We start from the raw sequence: 23476 nt of genomic DNA on the forward strand, positions 1-23476 counted from the left end.
TGGTTTGAATATCCTCCCATAGCTCGGAGTAATTTGATCATCTGAAGCCTTCTTCTCTCAGCTCGTCAAAGTCATTCTCCGTCCAGCTTTGTTCCGTTGCTGGTGAGGAACTGCGTTCCTTTGGAGGAGGAGAGGCGTGCTGCTTTTTAGAGTTTCCAGTTTTTCTGCTCTGTTTTTTCCCCATCTTTGTGGTTTTATCTACTTTTGGTCTTTGATGATGGTGATGTACAGATGGGTTTTTGGTGTAGATGTCCTTTCTGTTTGTTAGTTTTCCTTCTAACAGACAGGACCCTCAGCTGCAGGTCTGTTGGAGTACCCGGCCGTGTGAGGTGTCAGTCTGCCCCTGCTCAGATGGAAATGGAGAAATCACCCATCTTCTCCGTCGCTCACGCTGGGAGCTGTAGACCGGAGCTGTTCCTATTCGGCCATCTTGGCTCCTCCACGAAGCTGTTTCTTCTTTTTTTCTTTTTGTTTCTTTTTTTTTTTTTTTTGAGATGGGCTCTCTCTCTGTCGCCCGGGCTGGAGTCCAATGGCATGATCTCGGCTCACTGCAACCTTCGCGTCCCAGGTTCAAGCGATTCTCCTGCCTTAGCCTCCTTAGTAGCTGGGATTACAGGCATGCGCCACCATGCCCGGCTAATTTTTGTATTTTTAGTAGAGACGGGGTTTCACATGTTGGTCGGGCTGGTCTCGAACTCTTGACCTCATGATGCACCCGCCTTGGCCTCCCAAAGTGCTGGGATTACGGGAGCCACCACACCCAGCCTCTTTCAAAGAGTTTTAACCACACTTCCTGATTTCAGTCTACATCTAACCCCCACCTCCCAGGATACTTGTTGCTTTCCTTTCCTGCATATTGCTAGGAACTCTTTAACATTCAGTATTCAGCTGCCTGGTTCTGCTCATTCCTGCATCAACTTGTCATCTTCCAAAAAACAAAAAAAAGTTTGCATCTCTCGCCGGGTGCGGTGGTTCACGCCTGTAATCCCAGCACTTTGGGAGGCTGAGGCGGGCGGATCACCTGAGGTTGGGAGTTCGAGACCACCCTGACCAACATGGAGAAACCCCGTCTCTACTAAAAATACAAAACTAGCTGGGTGTGGTGGCCTGTAATAGCTGCTTGGAAGGCTGAGGCAGGAGAATCACTTGAACCCAGGAGGTGGAGGTTGCGGTGAGCCGGAGATAGCGCCATTGCACTCCAGCCTGGGCAACAAAAGTGAAACTCCATCTCAAAAAAAAAAAAAAAAAATTAGCATTTCTCTTCTGTTGTTGTCTCACCTGGAAATGACTGCTAATTGTTCCCCAAAGTCTGTTCTCCCCTTCATATATAGTAATTGAGCCTCCACTTTTTACCTGGATGCATGACAGCCAAGATGTCAGTGCCCATATTGCACCCCCTCATCCCTTTACCACTTTTGTACACACCAGCCGGCAGTCAGCAGACTGCCTCCAGGTTACTGGAGCCCATACTTTCCAGGTGCCCAGAGAGCTGAAACGCAAGCTTATTCAGCCAGAGTTGAAAATTATGCAGCTTGCCTGTTCTGTTTTGGAGAACTCTAAGATGTGAATATCCTGCCTCCGGACTGTCTGTAGGACTGAGGCTTTGCTTGATAGGATCCCCTTGCTTGGCTTCCTTCCTTTCCTATTTCCACTTTCTTACTCCCCTATGCCCTTTCCATTTCCTCCTGGAACACTTTTAAAAAATCAGTTTCAGCCAGGCACAGTGGCTCACGCCTGTAATCCCAGCACTTTGGGAGGCCGAGGCGGGCAGATCACCTGAGGTCAGGAGTTTGAGATCAGCCTGGCCAACATAGTGAAACCCCGTCTCTACTAAAAATACAAAAAAGCCGGGCATGGTGGCGCATGCCTGTAGTCCCAGCTATTCGGGAGACTGAAGCAGGAGAATTGCTTGAACCTGGGAGGCAGAGTTTGCAGTGAGCCAAGATCACGCCACTGATCTCCAGCCTGGGTGACAGAGTGAGACTCCATCTCAAAATAAATTAATTAAATAAGTAAATAACCATTTTCACAGGAATCATCATCTCAGGATCTGCCTGTAGGGTACTCAAGCTAAGATGCATGGCAACCCAGAATAAAAACCACCTTGTAGCTAGTAGTTGTCATGTTAAGTTCTGGCCAATGTAATGTAAACGGAAGTAGTATGCACAACTTTGAGAAGGTAACCCGAAAGAAAAAGTACATAGCCTTTTCCTGCCCTCCTTTTTTTTTTCTTTTTTCTTTTTTTTTTTAAATTATTTGAGATGGGGTCTCACTCTGTTGCCCAGGCTGGAGTGCAGTGGTGCAATCATAGCTCACTGCAGCCTCAAACCTCCAGGCTCAAGGTATCCTCTCACCTCAGCCTCCCGAATAGCTGGGACCACAGGTGCATGCCACCACACCCAACTAATTTATTTTCATTTCTTGTAGAGATGAGGTCTCCCTGTGTTGCTCAAGCTGGCCTCAAACTCATGGGCTCATGTGATCCTCCTGCCTTGGCCTCCTGAAACACTGGGATGACAGGTGTAAGCCACCAAACCCAGCCTCCTTTGTCTTTCTGCTTACTGGGCTGCAACATGAGCACCAACACAGCCATATTAGATCTATGAGCTGACCTTAGCCATGGAAGCCATGTACATAAAACCATTATGTCAGAGGCCTGTAAACCAGAGCAACTCCATTTTGGTTTTTTTTTTTTCCCCCGAGACGGAGTCTTGCTCTGTCATCCAGGCTGGAGTGCATGGCGCGATCTCTGCTCACTGCAACCTCCGCCTCCCAGGTCCAAGTGATTCTCCTGCATCAGCCTCCCAAGTAGCTGGCATAATAGGCGCACACCAGCCACGCCTGGCTAATTTTTGTATTTTTAGTAGAGATGGGGTTTTGCCATGTTGGCCAGGCTGGTCTTGAACTCTTGACCTCATGATCCACCCGCCTCAACCTCCCAAAGTACTGGGATTACAGGCATGAACCACCGTGCCCGGCAGCAACTCCATCTTGAATAGGAGCTGGGTAAAATGAGGCTGAAACCTACTGGGCTGCATTCCCAGACGGTTGAGGCATTCTAAGTCACAGGATGAGATACAAGGTCAACACAAAATACAGGTCATAAAGTCCTTGCCGATAAAACAGTTTGCAGTAAAGGAGCTGGCCAAAACCCACCAAAACCAAAAAGGCCACAAGAGTGACCTCTGGTCCTCCTCGGTGCTACGCCCCCACCAGCACCATGACAGTTTGCAAATGCCATGGCAACATCAGGAAGTTACCCTATATGGTCTAAAAAGGGGAGGCATGAATTATCCACCCCTTGTTTAGCATATCATCAAGAAATAACCATAAAAATGGGCAGTCTATGGAGTAGCGATTTTTTATTCCTCTACTTTCTCAATAAACTTGCTTTAACTTTGCACTGTAGACTTGCCCTGAATTCAAGAACCCTCTCTTGGGGTCTGGATCAGGACCCCTTTCCTGTAACAATTATACAGAAAGAACAGATTCCTGACACTGTGATGCTGTATCATCCCTGGACTGGCAGTCTCCACATTTCTTGAAGATGAGAGGAGAAAAAAAACCCATAGCATGTAAAATCACTGTTATATTTGTTTTTGTTTTTGTTTGAGATGGAGTCTTGCTCTGTCACCTAATCTGGAGTGCAGTGGCGTGATCTCGGCTCACTGCAACCTCCGCCTCCTGGGTTCAAGCGATTCTCCTGTCTCAGCCACTTCAGTAGCTGGGATTACAGGCGTATGCCACCACACCCGGCTAATTTGTGCATTTTTAGTAGAGATGAGGTTTCACCATGTTGGTCAGGCTGGTCTCAAACTCCTGACCTCGTGATCCGCCTACCTCAGCCTCCCAAAGTGCTGGGATTAATTACAAGGTGTGAGCCACCATGCTGGGGAGGTTTTTGTTTTTGTTTTTTTTACAACCAAACCTAATCCAATGAATGCATCTCCTCTCCTGGTCCCTGTGTTCTTGTGGGTTTATATATTTTTCTTTACTTTAACCTAGGTGAGATTTTGGAAGGGAGCAAATATAGTGATCAATCCTCTGTATTTTTTATTGCGATAAGATATATATAACACAAAATTTTGTAGCCATTTTGTTGTTAAATTGTTATACCGTTCACCGGCATTAAGTACATTCACGTTGTTGTGCAGACATCACAACTGTCCATCTCCAGAACTTTTTTCATCTTCCCAAACTGAAACTCCATACTTGTTAAACGACTCCTAATTTTCCCCTCTACCATCCCCCGGCAACCACCATTCTACTTTCTGTCTCTATGAGTTTGACTATTCCAAAGATCTTATGTAAATGGAACTATACACTATTAATCCTCTGCATTTGACTAGAAGCCCCTGGAAGATGTGTGAGACACTGGCTCAAAGCAGTTAAATCTGGCCGGGTTAGGTGGCTCATGCCTGTAATCCCAGAACTTTGGGAGGCTGAGGCGGGTGGATCACCTGAGCTCAGAGGTTCTAGACCAGCCTGGGCAACATGGCAAAATCCCGTCTCTACTAAAAATACAAAACTTAGCTGGATGTGGTGGCCTGTGCCTATAATCCCAGCTATTCGGGTGGCTGAGGCAGGAGAATTGCTTGAGCCCAGGAGGCAGAGGTTGCCGTGAGCCGAGATCATGCCACTGCACTCCAGCTTAGGCGACAGAACGAGGCCCTGTCTCAAAAAAAAGGCAGTTAAATCTTCTCTGGGTCTGGCAAAAGGGGTTTCAGTGTTGGAGACAGAGATGCCCCTGTGCAGAATTGAAACACAGCTTTTGGAAAGAATGGGTGTGGAGAAGGCACGGAAGCAATGGCGGTGGCGTAGAATCTGCTCCCTCCTGGCTCCTACACTAGTCTGAGCCACTTTACAGGGTGAAGAACAAGACGTAGCAGGACTCTGGGCACAAGAAGAGCTCCTTGGGGCCCATGTAGTGACATGTGGCTCAGGGCTGAGACAAGCGCCATTCCTCTTTGCTCAACTTGGATTATAGTACCTGTCTGGTATCCAAGAATTTGACATTTTCAGGCTTGGTATTTTCCATCTTATTTTTTTAACCAGGTTACTGCTAGTATGTAAAAAAGCTATTGCTTTTCTTTGATGGATAAATGAATAAGCAAAATGTGCATATATCATACAATGGAATATTATTCAGTTTTTAAAAAGAAAATTCGGACGTATGCTACAACATGGATGAACCTTGACATGCTAAGTGAAATACACTAGTCACGAAAAAACCCTACAAATACTGAGTGATTCCACTTATAGGAGATACTTAGAATCATAGAGACAAAGTAGAATGGTAGTTGTCAGGGGCTGGGGAAGGAAGGAAGGATAGGGAGCCATACTGACTGACTGAGCTCCTCTCTACCCTAATACAAGAGACTCTCATAGGCAGGAATATCATCACCCCTATTCAGCCTGAAGAAGTTACAGAAGATGGATCTTCATCCCTCTGCAACTCTTAGGATTAAAGGTTTTCTTATAAAAGGGAGTAGGGAAATATCACAGGCATTTGAACCAGAGCAACTCTATCTTGAATAGGGGCTGGGTAAAATGAGGCCGAGACCTACTGGGCTGCATTCCCAGATGGTTAAGGCATTCTAAGTCACAGGATGAGATAGAAAGTCTGCACAAGATACAGGTCATAAAAACCTTGCTGATAAAACAGGTTGCAGTAAAGAAGCTGGCTGAAAAAGCCCAAATGGCGATGAAAGTGACCTCTGGTCCTCCTCACTGCTACACTCCCATTGGCACCATGACAGTTGACAAATGCCATGGCAATGCCAGGAAGTTACCCTAAATGGTCTAAAAAGAGCAGGCATGAATCATCCACCCCTTGTTTAGCATATCATCAAGAAATAACCAGCCAGGCGAGGTGGCTCATCCCAGCACTTTGGGAGGCCAAGGTGGGTGGATCACGAGGTCAAGAGATCGAGACCTTCCTGGCCAACATGGTGAAACCGCGTCTCTACTAAAAATACAAAAATTAGCTGGGTGTGGTGGCGTACGCCTGTAGTCCCAGCTACTCAGGAGGCTGAGGCAGGAGAATTGCTTGAACCCGGGAGGTGGAGGTTGCAGTGAGCTGAGATCATGCCACTGCACTCCAGCCTGGTGACACAGCGAGACTGTCTTAAAAAAAAAAAAAAAAAAAAAAAAAAAGGCGGGGGCGGGGTGGGGGGCGCGGCAACCAGCAGCCCTCAGGGCTGCTCTGCCTATGGGGTAGCCATTCTTTTATTCCTCTACTTTCTTAATGAACTAGCTTTCAATTTATGGACTTGCCCTGAATTCATTCTTGCACAAGATCCAAGAACCCTCTCTTGGGGTCTGGATCAGGCCCCCTGTCCTGTAATGTTACTATGTTTCAAAATTTGTGCCCAATTCTAATTAAAGCTAAAATGAATAGACAACCTTCAAAAAATTTGAGGACAATATATTCCTCATCAGTCTAGGTGGATTTCAATCATTACATTTGGATTCTGGTGTCCAGAGTTGGATAAAATGAGGAAAAGCAGCACTTAGAAATTGCTACCGATGTGCTTTGTTTGGCCCTCAGTATTAAAAATCAATTGAGCAAACATTTATTTGACTTTTTTAAGGTGGCATTCTGTCTCTATTTTTTTTAATAGAGATGGGGTCTCTTTATGTTGCCCAGGCAGGTCTCAAACTCCTGGGGTCAAGTGATCCTTCCACCTCGGCCTCTCAAAGTGCTAGGATTAAAGGCGTGAGCCACTGGCACTGGGCCAGTTGAGTAAACATTTAAAAAATATATATCAAATAAAAATTTGGAATTCTTAGCTTCTCTTGGAAAAGACTGAGGATCCAGTAATAATGGACTTTTGGCAGGCAGTAAGCTGGAATAGAGTATCAATGGACTGTGCTGGCCTGCGTTATTCATATTCATCACTGCAGCTGGTTAAGAACAATCCATCCAACAGTGCTTCTCAAGCTTCACTCCATACTTTAGTGTCCTGGGGATCTTGTAAAAAGTGCAAGTTCTGATTCAGTAGGTCCGAGTGTGGCCTGAAACTCTGCATTTCTGAAAAACTCACAGGTGATACAGATGCTGCTGGTCCTCCATCCATACTTTTTTCCTGCTTTGTCGCCCAGGCTAGAATTCAGTGGCAAGATCATACCTCACTGCAGCCTCGAACTCCTGGGCTCAAGCAATCCTCCTGCTTCTGCCTCCTGGGTAGCTGGAATTGCAGATGCAAGCCACCAAGCCCAGCTCTAATCATACTTTGAATAGCTATGAATTAACAATAAATACAAATTCAAAAGGAAATAGAAAAGCAAACATTATCTTTATTTAATAATCTTTGATATTTAAAATACAACTCATTGAACAACCACACTAACAACAGAATCCTCAGCGTTCAACAGTGCTTTGGAAGCCCGGCTTTTCTAATGACCAGACAGGAAGGCCTGTGTGTGTAATAACAGCAAATGAACTTAACGAGGGAGCACACACAGAAGGGCTGCAGGGCTGGGTCCTGAGCAAGCAGCACTGCCACAGTGCACTTGTATCATGGCCAAACAACAATGCTTTTTGTTTCAGATATTTTCTGTACTTGAATTTCAAATATTTATACAGAACAGTAATTTTTAAAAAGTTATTCCTAATAGCCCAGTGTTGTAAAAATTAGATAATCACATTTAAAATGTATGTTTTCCTCTTTCAAAAAACAAAAAGCATTAAAAAAAGTCAGAAAACATTCCTTGAACTATGCAAGAGACAACTGAGAGCTTCCTAAATGCATCAGGAATATCCATTTATATTTTACTAATGTTTCTCATTGCTTTGTCTATGAATCCACAGGCTTAAAATGTTTTTTGATATGCTATTAAACATGCCAATTATGACAAATTTATAAGTTACATTATTAGCACTAATTCTTAAAATGCCAGACCACTTGGAAAAAGTAAAAATAGCAAAGATTTTCTTCAAATTAAAAAACAAAATCAAAATTCTAGAATTTACCAACAATGTCAATAATCTTCATTCATGAAAGCAAATTAGAACAAAAATATTTTTATTATGTTTAAGACTAAAAAAATACAAAGCCAGCTCATTTTTTAAAGCAAAAAGATGCTGGTTATAAAGGGTCCAGAAATAAAAGAAAGTTTTTATTTTGAATATGAAAAATAAAAAGTTATTTACATTGCTGATATGATTAGTTTATCCAATCTGGTATTTCTTAATTAGGGTCACATATATCATATATCCATACTTGTTAAGGACTTGATACAACAAACAGTTCACTTTGAAAACAGTGGCCCGAGGCCGGGCATGGTGGCCTGCACCTGTAATCCCAGCACTTTGGGAGGCCGAGGCAGGCAGATCACCTGAGGTGAGGAGTTTGAGACCAGCCTGACTAACATGGTAAAAGCCCGTCTCTACTAAAAAAAACAAATATTCGCCGGGTGTAGTGGCAGGTGCCTGTAATACCCAGTACTTGGGAGGCTGAGGCAGGAGAATCGCTTGAACCTGGGAGGTGGAGGTTGCAGTGAGCCAACATTGTGCCATTGCACTCCAGCCTGGGCAGCAGAGCTAGACTCCGTCTCAGAAAAAAAAAAAAAAAAAGAAAGAAAAAGAAAATAGCGGCCCAAGGCCTCTTCGTTTCCGGATTAAAAAAAAAAAAAAAAAAAAAAAAAACCTTTAAGACAGAGTTTCACTCTTGTTGCCCAGGCTAGAGTGCAATGGCACGATCTCAGCTCACTGCAACCTCCACCTCCTGGGTTTAAACAATTCTCCTGCCTCAGCCTCCCAAGTCACTGGGATTACAGCTGCCCACCACCACACCTGGCTAATTTTTGTGTTTTTAGTAGAGATGGGGTTTCACCATGTTGGCCAGGCTGGTCTTGAACTCCTGACCTCAGGTGATCCACCTGCCTCAGCCTCCCAAAGTGTTGGGATTACAGCCATGAGCCACTGCCCCCAGCTGGGATAAAGTTTTTAATAGGAAGTTATATATATATATTCATATATATATATACTCATATATATATATATTTTTTTTTTCAGAGACAGAGTCTCACTCTGTTGCGCAGGCTGGAATGCAGTGGTGAGCCCTTGGCACTCTGCAACCTCTGCCTCCTAGGCTCATGAGATTCTTAGCCTCCTGAGTAGCTGGGATTACAAGTGTGCGCCACCACGCCTGGCTAATTTTTTTATTTTTAGTAGAGACGAAGTTTCACCATGTTGCCCAGACTGGTCTTGAACTCCTGGCCTGAAGTGATTCGCCCGCCTCAGCCTCCCGAACTGCTCGGATTACAGGCGTGAGCCACTGCGCCCAGCTGGGAGGTCATCAATATTAATTACTGAATCCTCCTAAGAATTTAAAACATCGATTTATTTTTCTACTTAAGATTTTAAAATTATCATATTTTGATTATGCACTGAATCTATTTTTTATCTGTACAGGTCCAATGGGCCGGTTTTAAGAATTTAGTAGCTCTTGGCACGAGCATGATTTTTTTTTTTTTTGAGACAGAGTCTCACTCTGTTGCCCAGGCTGGAGTGCAGTGGCACCATCTCGGTTCACTGCATCCTCTGCTGCCAGGGTTCACGCGATTCTCCTGCCTCAGACTCCCAGGTAGCTGGGATTACAGGCACCTGCCACCGCGCCCAGCTAATTTTTGTAGTTTTTAGTACAGACGGGGTTTCACCATCTTGGCCAAGCTGGTCTTGAACTCCTGACCTCGTGATCCACCCGCTTCGGCCTCCCAAAATGCTGGGATTACAGGTGTGAGCTACCACGCCCAGCCGGCACTAGCATGATTTCAAAAATAGTATCAAAAATTCAGGCATTCAAAATGTGATTTAGGCTCTGACTGAAATAAAATTTATTTTATTCAACTTAATATTAAACAATATGGACTACTGGTAGTTTTGTCTGCAATGATACTCAACTGGTTTTGAGTTTTTTTCCTTATTTACTTTGGCATCATGAATAAAGCCTTAAGAAAAATCAAGTTTCAAGGACAAAAAAAAAAAAAGCACCACCTTAAATAAAATATTCGGTGAATTTTAAATTATTTGGCCAAGATCTTAGTATAGAGTTTACCTGCAGCAGCCTTTTCAAACATTTATATTACTGAAATATTTATATGATTACCATAAAAAACATAGATTGATGGTTTTAGATCAGAGATTAACTATTCTGAATTTTAAAAACATAAATTACTCATTAAATCCATGACATCTGAAAATATGAAAGTGGTATTTCCAAGGCTTATTTAAACTTCTACTAGCATCACCACTGTACATACTTGATCCCAGTAATACAAATTATACATTAGAAAAATGATACCAATAGTTTAAATATTAAACATTAAGATGTTCCCAATTAGTAAAACAAAATGGAAATCTTTAATACACTTCTTAGCAGGACAGTTCTTGTGAATTTAGTTGTTCCTGACTTTCTTGCAGGTGGTTTACAGTAAATGGCAGTACCTGATGTACTATAGCTTTGCATAACTTTTAACTTTTTTGATACTATGGTTACTTGCACTGGCATCTTTTCATACTGGCCAATCAATTAAGAAATGGAATCTAAACATTCAATTAAATTTAAGCCAACCCCACCAAGATGGCAGTTCACTAGTGATTCTGGATCTGCCTGCTAAATTTAACAATTTCACAACAAACTACACAAACACATTCAAACGCATCCAGTGTGTGCTCAGCTCTGCTTTAAAAACTCTCTAGCTGGCCAGGCGCAGTGGCTCATGCCTGTAATCCCAGCAATTTGGGAGGCCAAGGCAGGCAGATCACCTGAGGTCAGGAGTTCGAGACCAGCCTGGCCAGACATGATGAAACCGTGTCTCTACCAAAAATACAAAAATCTGCTGGGTGTGGTGGTGGGCGCCTGTAATCCCAGCTACTCTGGAGGCTGAGGCAGGAGAATTGCTTGAACCCGGGAGGTGGAAGTTGTAGTGAGCCGAGATCATGCCACTGCCCTCCAGCCTGGGAGACACAGCAAGACTCCGTCTCAAAAAAAACAAAAACAAAAACAACAAAAAAAACTCTCTAGCAACTAAAAGTCAAACATGCCATATTTTCTTAAGTGCTTTAACTAGGGTATATATGAACTTTATAAACTCTAAAGTTAAAACTTTAAAATGCATATTGGTTTTCTCATTTTTATATTAGGTAGCTCATCAATTCAAGTGTATGAAAAGTTTAATGTAACTTTTCAATGGAAAAAGGTAATGAACAAATATCCATGGAAAATATGACTAACACACTGGTAATAACATAAATGTTCAGTCTTAAAATATTTAGCTTTTTAAATCTTGAGGGAGTAGTACTAAACTCCAACATCCCTTGCAGTTTTAAAGTTTTATAATTTTTCTGAAACATTTTTAACTATTAAAAGAAAACTTTAGATTTTAAAATAAAGCTATCCTTTTGTGTAAGGGAAACTTCAGAAAACTGATTGGCACAAAATAATGACTTAAAAAATCTGTTATATCCAAGAAAAAGCTATTTTATAATCATAAATAAAAGATATTTTTTCTTCTCTTTTCAGTTAGTTAGCAATAAATCCTAGATCAAAAACTTTCCCTGATAAAATGTGTGCAGCCACACACCAGGAGGGCAATATACCATATTTTAATTTTCGAAGTTGTCAGCTGAAATTTCTTGGATTTTAGCTTATGAACAATTCAACATTCACAAGAGCTTCAAAAGGAGATGGAGAATGAGGGATAGGGAACACTGAAACTAAAACATCAATTTCAGAGACATGGTTTTCACCAAAATGATACTATCCTATTGACCCAGCAAGAAACTCTCTCTACATCTCAATTAAAGAGAATATTTATCAAAACTATGGACTTTCTTATTTACAGACCCACTAAGTACTGTGACTTCTATTGTTCTTAAGCTATCTAAACATGATGCAAGTGTCAAATCACAGTATAAATTTAAACATATTTTCATTAGTAAATTATTTTCATGTTCCACATCACCATCTTTGACAAGCTATACCTACTAAAAGATATGAAGCAGACACCTATATTCCATGACTCAACTGTAAAGAGAACAGAAAGCTCCAGTCATAGGAGAAAAAATAAAATAAAACTGCTATTGAAATTGAAGATCAAATTTCACGTATCATACATTCATGGTGGGTACGTATGTTTAGTCTTCTACCAGAAGGAGATCTGCCTGCATACTATGCTTCTCCTAGTTTTCTCAATTGGAGAAGAAAGGAAAAAATAAGGCGCAGGAAGAAGGGGTTGCAACAAAGCTGTAAGGTTTTGATATAAGTGAAAAGACATTCATAAAGCATCTGGGAAAGCACATGCTCACACATTTTAAAAAATGCTCATTTATTCTCAAGTACTTGTGCAGGGCTGATTTCAGAGTTTAGGAATGCACCAGTCATGAAATAATGATCCCATCGTAGGGCTTAAAATGCTAAACCTCAGAAAAGATTACCATCTTTCAAAAGAATTGTGGGAAAATAATGAAAACCAGGTAGCAGAAAAGTTGTGATCAGAGAAAACAACGCAAGAAAACACTGGAGCACACGGTATACAGTTAAGGGAGAACCGTTCATCCTTCTAGAACCATTACTGTTATCAACACAGACTAGAGATACTTTCCTGAAAGGTTAATTTGGTTAATAAGAAATGAAAGCCACTATTACATGATGTGAGCCAGATTACCCACAAGAGAAAAAGAAAACAAACTATATTGAAAAAGCCTGAGGCGAGAGCTAATTAGCTGGTCTGCAAAAAGATCCAAGAAAAATGCCCTAACTTTAGACATGTTACATATTGCACACTCAAAAAAGAAAAAGAAACATTTAGAAAACTATTTTAAATGTCTTTAATTGCTGAATGCCTCTTTGGCTAATATTTGGAAGATCATTATTTAGTCCTACAACTGACGCATTGTTCCACTTTCCCATCATTTTGTTTGCAAACCACTAAAAGTCTTATTTCCTCATCTCTTTGACACATTACCAAAGTGGACCCTATGCTGTAATCACACAGGATAATGTTGGAAAGTATGAATATCTAAATTATTTTTTAAAGGTATTTTTTTTTTCCTTCTGTTTTCAAATCATTTCTGACAGTTTCTAAAGACATGGTCACAGCTGCCTGAAGCATGTCTTCTTCACTCATAGCATCACCTGTTGGGAAACAAAACCACATTTCTTAAAAATTTCCAGAAAATTCTCAAAGTCATCAAAAGGTAAGCTCTCAGAAAATGTATTTCTATTTGAACACGAGTTTCTTTTTTTGATTTAATACATATAAAGCAGAATTTACTTTTATAGTTCTATATATTTTGACAAATACACCGTCAAGATACACAACCATTCCATTGCCCCAGAAAATTCCCCCATGCTGCCCCTTTGTGGTCAATCCCCAATTCCTAATCCCAGATAGCCACCAGTATATTCTCTGTCCTACAGTTTTATCTTTTCCTGCATGTCATATAAAAGACATCAGTAGGTATGTAGCCTTTTGAATATGGCTTTTTTCACTTAGCATAATGCATTTGAGATTTGTTGTGTATATCAACAATTCATGTATTTACAAAAACCCAACTTTCTATTTTGAAAGAACTGTCAATTCAAAGGAAGTTGCAAAGATATTTCACAGAGGTTTCGTGTACTCTTTTGCCCAATTTCACCCAATAGTTACATCTCATGTAACTAAAGATCAAACTAAAACCTAGATATTGACATTGGCACAATGTTATATGTAGTTCTACATGGCATTTTATCACACATGTGTATTCATGTAACCACCACCACTACAATCAAGACATAGAAGTGTTATAATACCACAAAGATCTCCCTCCTATTGATTTATATTCCCACCCACCTCTCTTTTACCCACTTTCTCTAACTAGTGGCAACCACTAATATGTTCTCTATCTCTATACAGCTGTCATTTTTAGAATGTTGGACAAATGGAATCATACAGTGTAAGACCCTTTGAGGTTTTTTTGTACTCAGCATAATGCCCCTGAGATCCAGCCACGGTGCTGCCTGTGCCAACAGTTGGTTTCTTTTTAATCCTGACAGTAGAGTATTACATGCTATGGATATACTACAGTTTGTTTCACTGTAGGACATTTTGGTTGTTTCCAGTTTTTGATTATGACAAGTAAAGCCGCTATAAACATTCATGTACATGTTTTTGTGAGAATATAAATTTCTATTTTTGGCTGGGCACAGTGGCTCAAGCCTGTAATACTAGCACTTAGGGAGGCCGAAGCAGGCAGACTGCTTGAGCCCAGGAGTTCAAGACCAGCCTGGGTAATTGCGTCAGTGGAACAATGCGTCAGTTGTAGGACTAAATAATGATCTTTCAGGCTTGGCGCAGTGGCTCACGCCTGTAATCCCAGCATTTTGGGAGGCTGAGGCGGGCGGATCACGAGGTCAGGAGATGGAGACCATCCTGACTAACACGGTGAAACCCCATCTCTACTAAAAATACAAAAAATTAGCCGGGCGTGGTGGCACATGCCTATAGTCCCAGCTGCTCGGGAGGTTGAGGCAGGAGAATGGCGTGAACCTGGGAGGCAGAGGTTGCAGTGAGCCGAGATCGCGCCACTGTACTCCAGCCTGGGTGACAGAGCGAGACTCTGCCTAAAAAAGAAAAATAATAATAATAATAATGATCTTGCAAATATTAGCCAAAGAGGCATTCAGCAATTAAAGACTTTTAAAATAGTTTTCTAAATGTTTTTTTTCTTTCTTGACTGTGCAGCATTGCCCAGGCTGGTCTTGAACTCCTGGGCTCAAGCAATCTGCCTGCCTCGGCCTCCCTAAGTGCTAGTATTACAGCACTTACGAAGTGTAATACTAAAAAAAATAAAAATAAAAAAATTTCTGTTTTTCTGGGATAAATGCCCAGGAGTATAGATGTTATGTCATATGGTCAGGGTATGTTCAGTTTTTAAACAAACAGTGAAATTATTTTTCAAAGTGCCTGCATCAGTACAAAAGAAATATAGAAAGGTTACCTCCCTTTATATCCTTTGACCCTCCTTCATTTGTAACATAATTGCCTTAAATATTTCCAATATATATACTGAAAACCAAATCAGTGCTATAATTCTTGCTTCAACCATCATACAATTTAGAAAATTCAAAAGAAGGGGAAAGTCTATTGTGTTTACCTATATTTTACTTTTTATTGTTCTTTCTTCCTTCCTTATGTTCCAAAATTACTTCTTTTATCATTTCTTTTCTGTTTAGAGAAATTCCTTTAGCCATTCTTTTAGGGTAGGTCTGCTGAAGACAAATTGTTAATTTTCCCTTCACTCCTGAAAGATATTTCACTGGATATGTAACTCTGGGTTTAGAGTTTTTTCTTTTCTTTTTTTTTTTTTTTGAGACAAGGTCTCGCTCTGTCACCCAGGCTGGAGTACAGTGGCATGAGCTTGGCTCACTGCAACCTCCAATTCTCTTGCCTCAGCCTCCTGAGTAGCTGGGACTATAGGCGCCCACCAACAAGCCCGGATACTTTTTTTTTTTTTGAGATGGAGTCTCGCTCAACTGCCCAGGCTGGAGTGCAGTGGCACGACCTTGGCTCACTGCAACCTTCGCCTCCCAGGTTCAAGTGATTCCCCTGCCTCAGCCTCCCAAGTAGCTAGGATTACAGGTGGGTGCCACCACACCCGGCTAATTTTTGTATTTTTAGTAGAGACAGGGTTTCCCCATGTTGGCCAGGCTGGTCTCAAACTCCTGACTTCAGGTGATCCACCTGCCTCAGCCTCCAAAAGTGCTGGAATTACAGGTGTGTGCCACCATGCCCAGCCTAGAGTTTTTTTCTTTCAGCACTAGAAAAAATGTTGTATGTATCCCTTCCTTCTGGCCTTTATGATCTCTGATGGGAAATCTGCTGTCATTCAAATTGCTGTAGGTAAGGTCATTTCTTGCTAATTTCGAGATCTTAATTTTTTGTCTGCAGTGTTCAGAAATCTGACTGTGATGTGTCTCTGTGTGAACTTCTTTGAGTTTATCATATTTGAGCTTCATTCAGCTTTTTCAATCCGTAGGTTTCTGACTTTTGTCAAATTTGGGAAATTATCAGCCATGACTTCTTCCTCCAATTTTTTTCGGCCCCACCCTTTCTCATCTCCTTCTGGGAATCCTGACACAAATTTAGATGGAGTCTTGCTCTGTTGCCCAGGCTGCAGTATACTAGTGCGATCTTGGATCACTGCAACCTCCATCTCCCAGGTTCCAGTGATTCTCCTGCCTCAGCCTCCCCAGTAGCTGGGATTACAGGCGTGCGCCACCACGCCCGGCTAATTTTTGTATTTTTAGTAGAGACAGGGTTTCACCATGTTGGCCAGGCTGGTCTTGAACTCCTGACCTTAAATGTTTGGCCCACCTCGGCCTCCCAAAGTGCTGGGATTACAGGTGTGAGCCACCATGCCCAGCTTAGTGATTTTCAATTAAATCTTGAAAATTTGGGGTATTATGTTATTAGAATGTGAATCTTATTTACATCTTCCAATTTAGCAAGCTTCCTCTGACACAGCACTGGCAGCAGGGAAAAGGGAGTGCCACCTCGCTACAACCAGAGGGGAGTGAAAGTCCAGGTTTCTTCAAGGCCTGTGATGACAAGGAGTGGTGGTCATGGGGATTACTGCTGAACACACATGGGAGTTCTAGCCCCCTAGTCCTCCACTGACATCTCTCTGACTGGGAGGGAGAGGAGTGCCTTGTTACTGATCTCCATGTGGCCTCCATGGACATTATGGAGGTGTCCTTGTTACTGCTGGGTGTCAGCAACAGTCTGGATTCTCTACTAGGCCTCTTCTCCAACATCACCCATATAGGAGCCAGAGAGATGCCTGCGTATTATTGGGTGGAAGTTCAGCCTCCCTGTGACCACTGACACCATGGGAAAGGAGTGTTATCACCTCCTGGAGGGAATGAAAACCCCAGCTCCCCAGTCAGCCTTCTCTGACACCACCTTGGCTGGGAAAGGGGAGAAGTGTACCTTATGACTTCCAGGTTGGGGTAGATATCTTGGCTCCCACTTGGCCTTTGCTGACAGGGGTGAATGGGACCAGTTTATTCTGTTTTGTCTGACTGGAGTCAAGTGCTTATTATCTAAAAGTTTTTGTCTTGCTAGGCTGCCTCTTTTGGCTAGAGAGAGCAGGCTTTTCATGGGGTTTTCTCTTGGTCTGAGCCCATAGCTTCTCCAGCACCAAGTCCAGGATAAATGAGGCAAAAAGAAAATCCAGGCCACTCCTCACCACGCTGCTCCTCTGGTTCCAAGGTCCCTAGCCAGTCTGTCTTCTCTCTGCCTTTGAGATTCAGCTTAATGTTTTTTTTTTTCTTTTTGAGACAGAGTTTTGCTCTTGTTGCCCAGGCTGGAGTGCAACGGTGTGATCTCAGCTCACTGCAACCTCCGCTTCCCAGGATCAAGCAATTCTCCTGCCTCAGCCTCCCAAGTAGCTGGGATTACAGGCATGAGCCACCATGCCCGACTAATTTTGTATTTTTAATAGAGACAGGGTTTCTCTACGTTTGTCAGGCTGGTCTTGAACTCCCAACCTCATGTGATCCACCCACCTCAGCCTCCCAAAGTGCTGGGATTACACGTGTGAGCCACCGCGCCCGGCCCAGCTCATGTTTCATACAAATGTTGAGGTGTTTTGGCTGTACTTAAACAGGAGGAATAGAAAAAAGTACCAGTTCATCCCTTTTATTATTCAATTGTTTGGATATACCACAGTTTGTCTATTCATTAACTAAATGAAGGTCTACATTTAGGCAGTTTGTAATTTTGGGCAATGATGAATAAAGATGCTATAATCTTTTTTTTTTTTGAGATGGAGTTTCAGTCTTGTCACCCAGGCTGGAGTTCAATGGCACAATCTCGGGTCACTGCAACCTCCACCGCCCGGATTCAAGTGATTCTCCTGCCTCAGCCTCCTGGGATTACAGGTGCCCACCACCACGCCCAGCAAATTTTTGCATTTTTAGTAGAGATGGGGTTTCACCATGTTGGCCAGGCTGGTCTTGAACTCCTAACCTCAGGTGATCCACTGGCCTCAGCCTCCCAAAGTGCCGGAATAACAGGCATAAGCCACTGTGTCCAGCCCTTTTTTTTTTTTTTTTTGAGACAGAGTCTTGCTCTGTCACTCAGGCTGGAGTAGAGTGACACAATCTCGGCTCACTGCAATCTCTGCCTCCCGGGTTCACGTGATTCTCCTGCCTCAGCCTCCTGAATAGCTGGGACTACAGGTGCCCGCCATCACGCCTGGCTAATTTTTGTATTTTAAGTAGAGACAGGGTTTTGCCATGTTGGCCAGGCTGGTCTCGAACTCTTGACCTCAGGTGATCCGCCAACCTCAGCCTCCCAAAGTGCTGGGATTACAGGCATGGGCCACCATGCCTGGCCAGCTATAAGCATTTGATATAAGTTTTTATGTGAACCTAAGTTTTCTTTTCTCTTGGTTATATATACATGATTGGGACTGCTGGATCACATGGCTAAGTATAAATTTATCAAAAAAATGCCGAACTGTTTTCCAAAGCTGTACACTTTTACATTCCCATTAACAGTATATGAGTCTCAGCTCTTAGATCCTTGCCAACACTTTGTATTGTTGGTTTTATTTCTTCATTAAGCCATACCTACAGGGGTGCCGTGGTATCTCATTGTGGTTTTATTGTGCATTTCCCTGTGACTAGTGATGCTGAGTCTTTTCATGTGCTTATTTGTCATCCCTATGTCTTATTTGGTGAAATATCTTTTCAAATCCTTCACCTTTTTATTGAGTTGTTTTCTTATTCAGTTTTAAGAGTTCTTTATATATTTTGCTTATAATTTCTTTGTCAGATACAGTTACTTTTTCTCTCAACTTCTACTACTAATTGGCCAAAGTTTAAGACATATTTAAACCGAGACCTGGAAAGTAACTCTGCACTTCCCATTGTTATTGATTATACTCAAGTATTTTTCATTTTCCAGGTGGTAAAATGTATTTATTTTTCACCTACTAATATTCATGATTTCAGGCTGGGCGTGGTGGCTCACACCTGTAATCCCAGCACTTTGGGAGGCCAAGGCGGGCGGATCACGAGGTCAGGAGATCGAGACCATCCTGGCTAACACGGTGAAACCCCGTCTCTACTAAAAATACAAAAAATTAGCCAGGTGAGGTGGCGGGCACCTGTAGTCCCAGCTACTCAGGAGGTTGAGGCAGGAGAATGGCATGAACCCGGGAAGCGGAGCTTGCAGTAAGCCAAGATCGCGCCACTGCACTCCAGTCTGGGCGACAGAGCAAGACTCCATCTCAAAAAAAAAAAATATTCATGATTTCTAAGGAATTTTTGGAGACTGTACAAATTACTGTGAAGTTTAAATTATTATGTTAAAGTATTCATTAAATGTTCTAGCAATCCTCTCCTGCCTTGGTTTCCCAAAGTGCTGGGATTACAGGTGTGAGCCACCACCTCTACCTTTTTTTTTTTTTTTTGGTAACTGCTCCTTAATTCAGGGAAATTTAGTAGATTACAAATTTACTTAAGAGTCTTAATATGATTAAAGAGGGGATGAAGAATAATGTAAAGCAAAAATCACATGGAGCCCGTATGTCAGATAAAGTGTGAAGGTAGCGAACATGATGAATGGTGAGCAGTCCTTACCTAGATCACTCCCAAGTGCTCCTGAACTGGTGGTTGGCCTTTCACATGGATGTGAACTCTGTCCTGATAGGTCCCCCTGCTGCTGCTGCTGCTGCTGTTGCGGCTGCTGTTGCTGCTGTTGCGGCTGCTGTTGCTGCTTTTGCTGCTGTCTGAAACATTCAAAAGTGAATGTATATTTAAAAAACAAAACTTAAAAGAATAAATACACCATGAGAAAAACTATTCATGTGGAAAATACATTGTTCCACAAATCAAAGTAGTCACTGGTATTAAAAGAATGCAAGAGCAGTTAGTCTGATATAGATTACTTTAAAATATAGAAGTGCTGATCTTAGGAAACCTAGACATAAAATTTAAATTTATCAGACAAATTAAGAGGTAGGTATTTTCATCACAAAATAACCTATCATGGCTGGGTGTGGTGGCTCACACCTGTAATCCCAGCACTTTGGGAGGCTGAGGCGGGTGGATGGCTTGAGGTCAAGAGTTTGACACCAGTCTGGCCAACACGGTGAAACCCCATCTCTACTAAAAATACAAAAATTAGCCAGGCGTGGTGGCAGGCACCTGTAGTCCCAGCTACTTTGGGAGGCTGAGGCAGGAGAATCACTTGAACCAGGGAGGTAGAGGTTGCAGTGAGCCAAGATCACGCCACTGCACTCCAGCCTGGGCGACAGAGCAAGACTGTCTCAAAAAAACAACAAACAAACAAAAAAACCTATCATACAAAAAGATTCACTGGTAGCTATTCTTATGCAAATGAGTGTTGGTTTATAGACCCTTAATATTGTTGAAAGTCACCAAAATAAGTACCTTTGATCAGATAAAGCATTTCAAACTACCATGTGAGTTAACATAATGTTTCCATGGCTGGCTCATTCTTTTCATTCAGGTCTGAGCTTAAAATTTATCTCCCCAGAGATGCCTTTCCTGACCATCCCACCAAAAGTAGCCACCTGACATTCCCATTATTTCATCACTTCATTTTAATTCTCAGCATAAACTTATCATCATCTGGTGTTCTCTTTATTTCCCTCTTTATGGCGTGTAAGCTAATGAGAGTGCAAATCTTATCTTGTTCATCTATTTCCCCAGTGCTGATAACTGTGCTGTTACATAGTAAGCATTCACTGAACACTTGATAAATGAAATAAATGAAAACTACTATTTAACACACATTATCAGATTTTAAGTAATATCGATTGCATTAAGCGCCTCTGTAATTTTTTCAAAAGGAGAAACAATGTAATACAAATCCCCATTTTAAAATGTTTAAACATGATGGTTATGATGTAAATATGTAGGAATATATTCTTGAACTTAGAAAATATACACTGAACTGAGACATAATGGCAAATCATATCTGCATATTATTCCCAAATGGTTCAGAAAGGCCAATAATTGGGGAATCTGGGTGAAGGATATAAGGAGCTCTGTGTACTATTTCTGCTTTTCTGTAAATCTGAAATTACAGGTCAGGCATCCTAAATCTGAGAATCGGAAATCCAAATGCTCCAAAATCAGAAACTTTTTGAGCACCAACATGATACTCAAAAGAGGTGCTCAGTGGAACACTTCAGATTTAAGATTTTGGATTTGGAATGCTTAACTGGTAAGTATAGTACAAATATTCACAAATCCTAAAAAACCCCAAATCTAAAACACTTCTAGTCTTAAGCATTTTGGATAAGGGATACTCAATCTATATTTCATATATGCAAATACAAACACAGAAATCCAAAAACCAAAACTTACAAACAGCTGACAATCTCAGTGAGAAGCCATAGGTTAAAAAAAAAAAAAAAAAAAAATTGCTTCTCAGTCTTTTGGCTCAGATCAAGTGTTTTTTTTAAAAAAAAGGTATATACGAATTTGAAAAGGAACCAGGATTTTTAAACTACCAGCAACAATTATTAATAGAATGGCACATTTTTTATAGAGTTCCTCTTAATTTTGTGTTTTAAAACCGTGAACAATAAAGAAAGTTCAACTAATGAGAACTGCAATTTCTCCCTGTTGGTCTCTGAGCCAGAATACTGACCTGTGTGTAGGTGTAAGACCTTAGTGTGCATGGCTAATGATGCACATAAGGGCAGTATCCTCCCATTAGCAAATCCTGATGCTGCAACATAGCACAAGAGAGACGGACTGAGTTATGGAGAATTCCTGGCACATCCGCTATCACTCCATGCCCTCTTCCCCTCCACTCAAGAAGGTATGTGAGAATGCAAGGGAGTGACAGGTGAGATAGCAATTTTAGAGGAATAGCCTTTATTCTACTTTTAGTTTATGAAAAATGAGAATTAAATCAATTGTCCACCTTGAAACAATGTAGACACCTTCCAGCTGTGAAGACACTGAGGTGGAACATGTTCAAGTGGCACTCAGCATCTACTCCCACTGTGCCATCAATATTATAGAGGTTACAAAGCTAAAAGCTACATGTCTTAGATTATTTTACAAGTAGGATTCTGGTTACAAATTAAGTGCTCACATGAGCTTTAAAAGGCAGAAATGGGTCAGGCACAGTGGCTTGTGCCTGTAATCCCAGCACTTTGGGAGGCCAAGGCAGGCGGATCACCTGAGGTCAGGAGTTCAAGACCAGCCTGGCCAACATGGCGAAACTATCTCTACTAAAAATACAAAAATTGTCTGGGCACGGTGGCTCATGCCTGTAATCCCAGCACTTTGGGAGGCCAAGGCAGGTGGATCATGAGGTCAGGAGTTCAAGACCAGCCTGGCCAACATGGTGAAACCCCATCTCTATTAAAAATACAAAAAAATTAGCCGGGTGTGTTGGCGCGCACCTATAATGCCAGCTACTTAGGAGGCTGAGGCAGAATTGCTTGAACCCGGGAGGCGGAGGTTGTAGTGAGCCCAGATCATGCCACTACACTCCAGCCTGGGCGACAGAGTGAGACTCTGTCTCAAAAAACAAAAACAAAAATTAGCCAGGTGTGGTGCTGCACAACTGTAGTCCCAGCTACTCAGGAGGCTGAAGCAGGAGAATTGCTTGAAACTGGGAGGCAGAGGTTGCAATGAGCCAAGATTGCACCACTGCACTCCAGTCTGGGCAACAGAGTGAGACTCCATTTCAAAAAAGAAAAAGGGCAGAAATGGGCCAGGCATGGTGGCTCACGCCTGTAATCACAACACTTTTGGAGGCTGAGGTGGGCGGATCACCTGAGGTCAGGAGTTCGAGACCAGCCTGGCCAACATGGCAAAACCCCACCTCTACTAAAAATAAGAAAATTGGCTGGGCGCAGTGGCGGGTGCCTGTAATCCCAGCTACTCGGGAGGCTGAGGCAGGAGAATTGTTTGAAGCTGGGAGGCGAAGGCTGCAGTGAGCCAAGATCACACTACTGCACTCCAGCCTGGGCGATAGACAAGACTCCGTCTCAAAAAATAAAATAAAATAAAATAAAATAAAATAAAATAGGCAGAAATGAGGCCTAGCCATCTCCCTCCACTTTGGTTGTTCTCTGGTGGCAAGCAAAGGCATTTGGGAGATGCTTCACTGCTGTTGCAATGGGGGCCAGACGTCATGTTCCCATGTCTAGGCAATTGTGGTGGCAGCTTTCTAAGCCCAGGATCATTGCTATAGCAGTATGTTCTTAAATTTAATATCCTCATTACCCATTGTCCCAGTTGGGGCAGTGGTTACAGCTCTTCCTGCAAGTTGGTTTGTGGTACTCTGGAGGCCTGGCTAAGAACTGTACCTTCATCCTTTCTTAAGATTATGTAAACCCCTAATTTCTGTATTAAGTAGTTTTCTCTTTAAAACATCCCCAGTAGTTTCTGTTTCTCAACACTGTTTGATATATTATAGCATATCA

The 23476-nt window shown here is 42.1% G+C and overlaps 1 protein-coding gene and 1 long non-coding RNA gene across 7 annotated transcripts in view; one reads left to right on the plus strand and one right to left on the minus strand.

Annotated features, from left to right (window-relative positions):
• LOC129012736 (uncharacterized) overlaps positions 1–23476 on the plus strand; it is a 55574-nt gene that overhangs the window by 14154 nt on the left and 17944 nt on the right. For both annotated transcript variants that reach the window (XR_008493703.2, XR_010123783.1), the window contains exons 2-3: positions 13086–13204; positions 21115–21252. This is a non-coding gene — a long non-coding RNA (uncharacterized LOC129012736). The remainder of the gene's footprint in view (positions 1–13085; positions 13205–21114; positions 21253–23476) is intronic.
• Positions 12317–23476, minus strand: part of ATXN3 (ataxin 3) — a 42733-nt gene continuing 31573 nt past the window's right edge. For all 5 annotated transcript variants that reach the window (XM_054448719.2, XM_054448721.2, XM_063652022.1 and 2 more), the window contains 2 exons: positions 19641–19789; positions 12317–13142 (listed from right to left, as the gene is read on the minus strand). In XM_054448719.2, the coding sequence (XP_054304694.1) occupies positions 13039–13142; positions 19641–19789 (253 nt within the window). In that variant the 3' untranslated portion in view covers positions 12317–13038. The remainder of the gene's footprint in view (positions 13143–19640; positions 19790–23476) is intronic.

This window comes from Pongo pygmaeus, chromosome 15, assembly GCF_028885625.2.
Source record: "Pongo pygmaeus isolate AG05252 chromosome 15, NHGRI_mPonPyg2-v2.0_pri, whole genome shotgun sequence".
In the NCBI taxonomy this organism is placed as follows: Eukaryota; Metazoa; Chordata; class Mammalia; order Primates; family Hominidae; genus Pongo; species Pongo pygmaeus.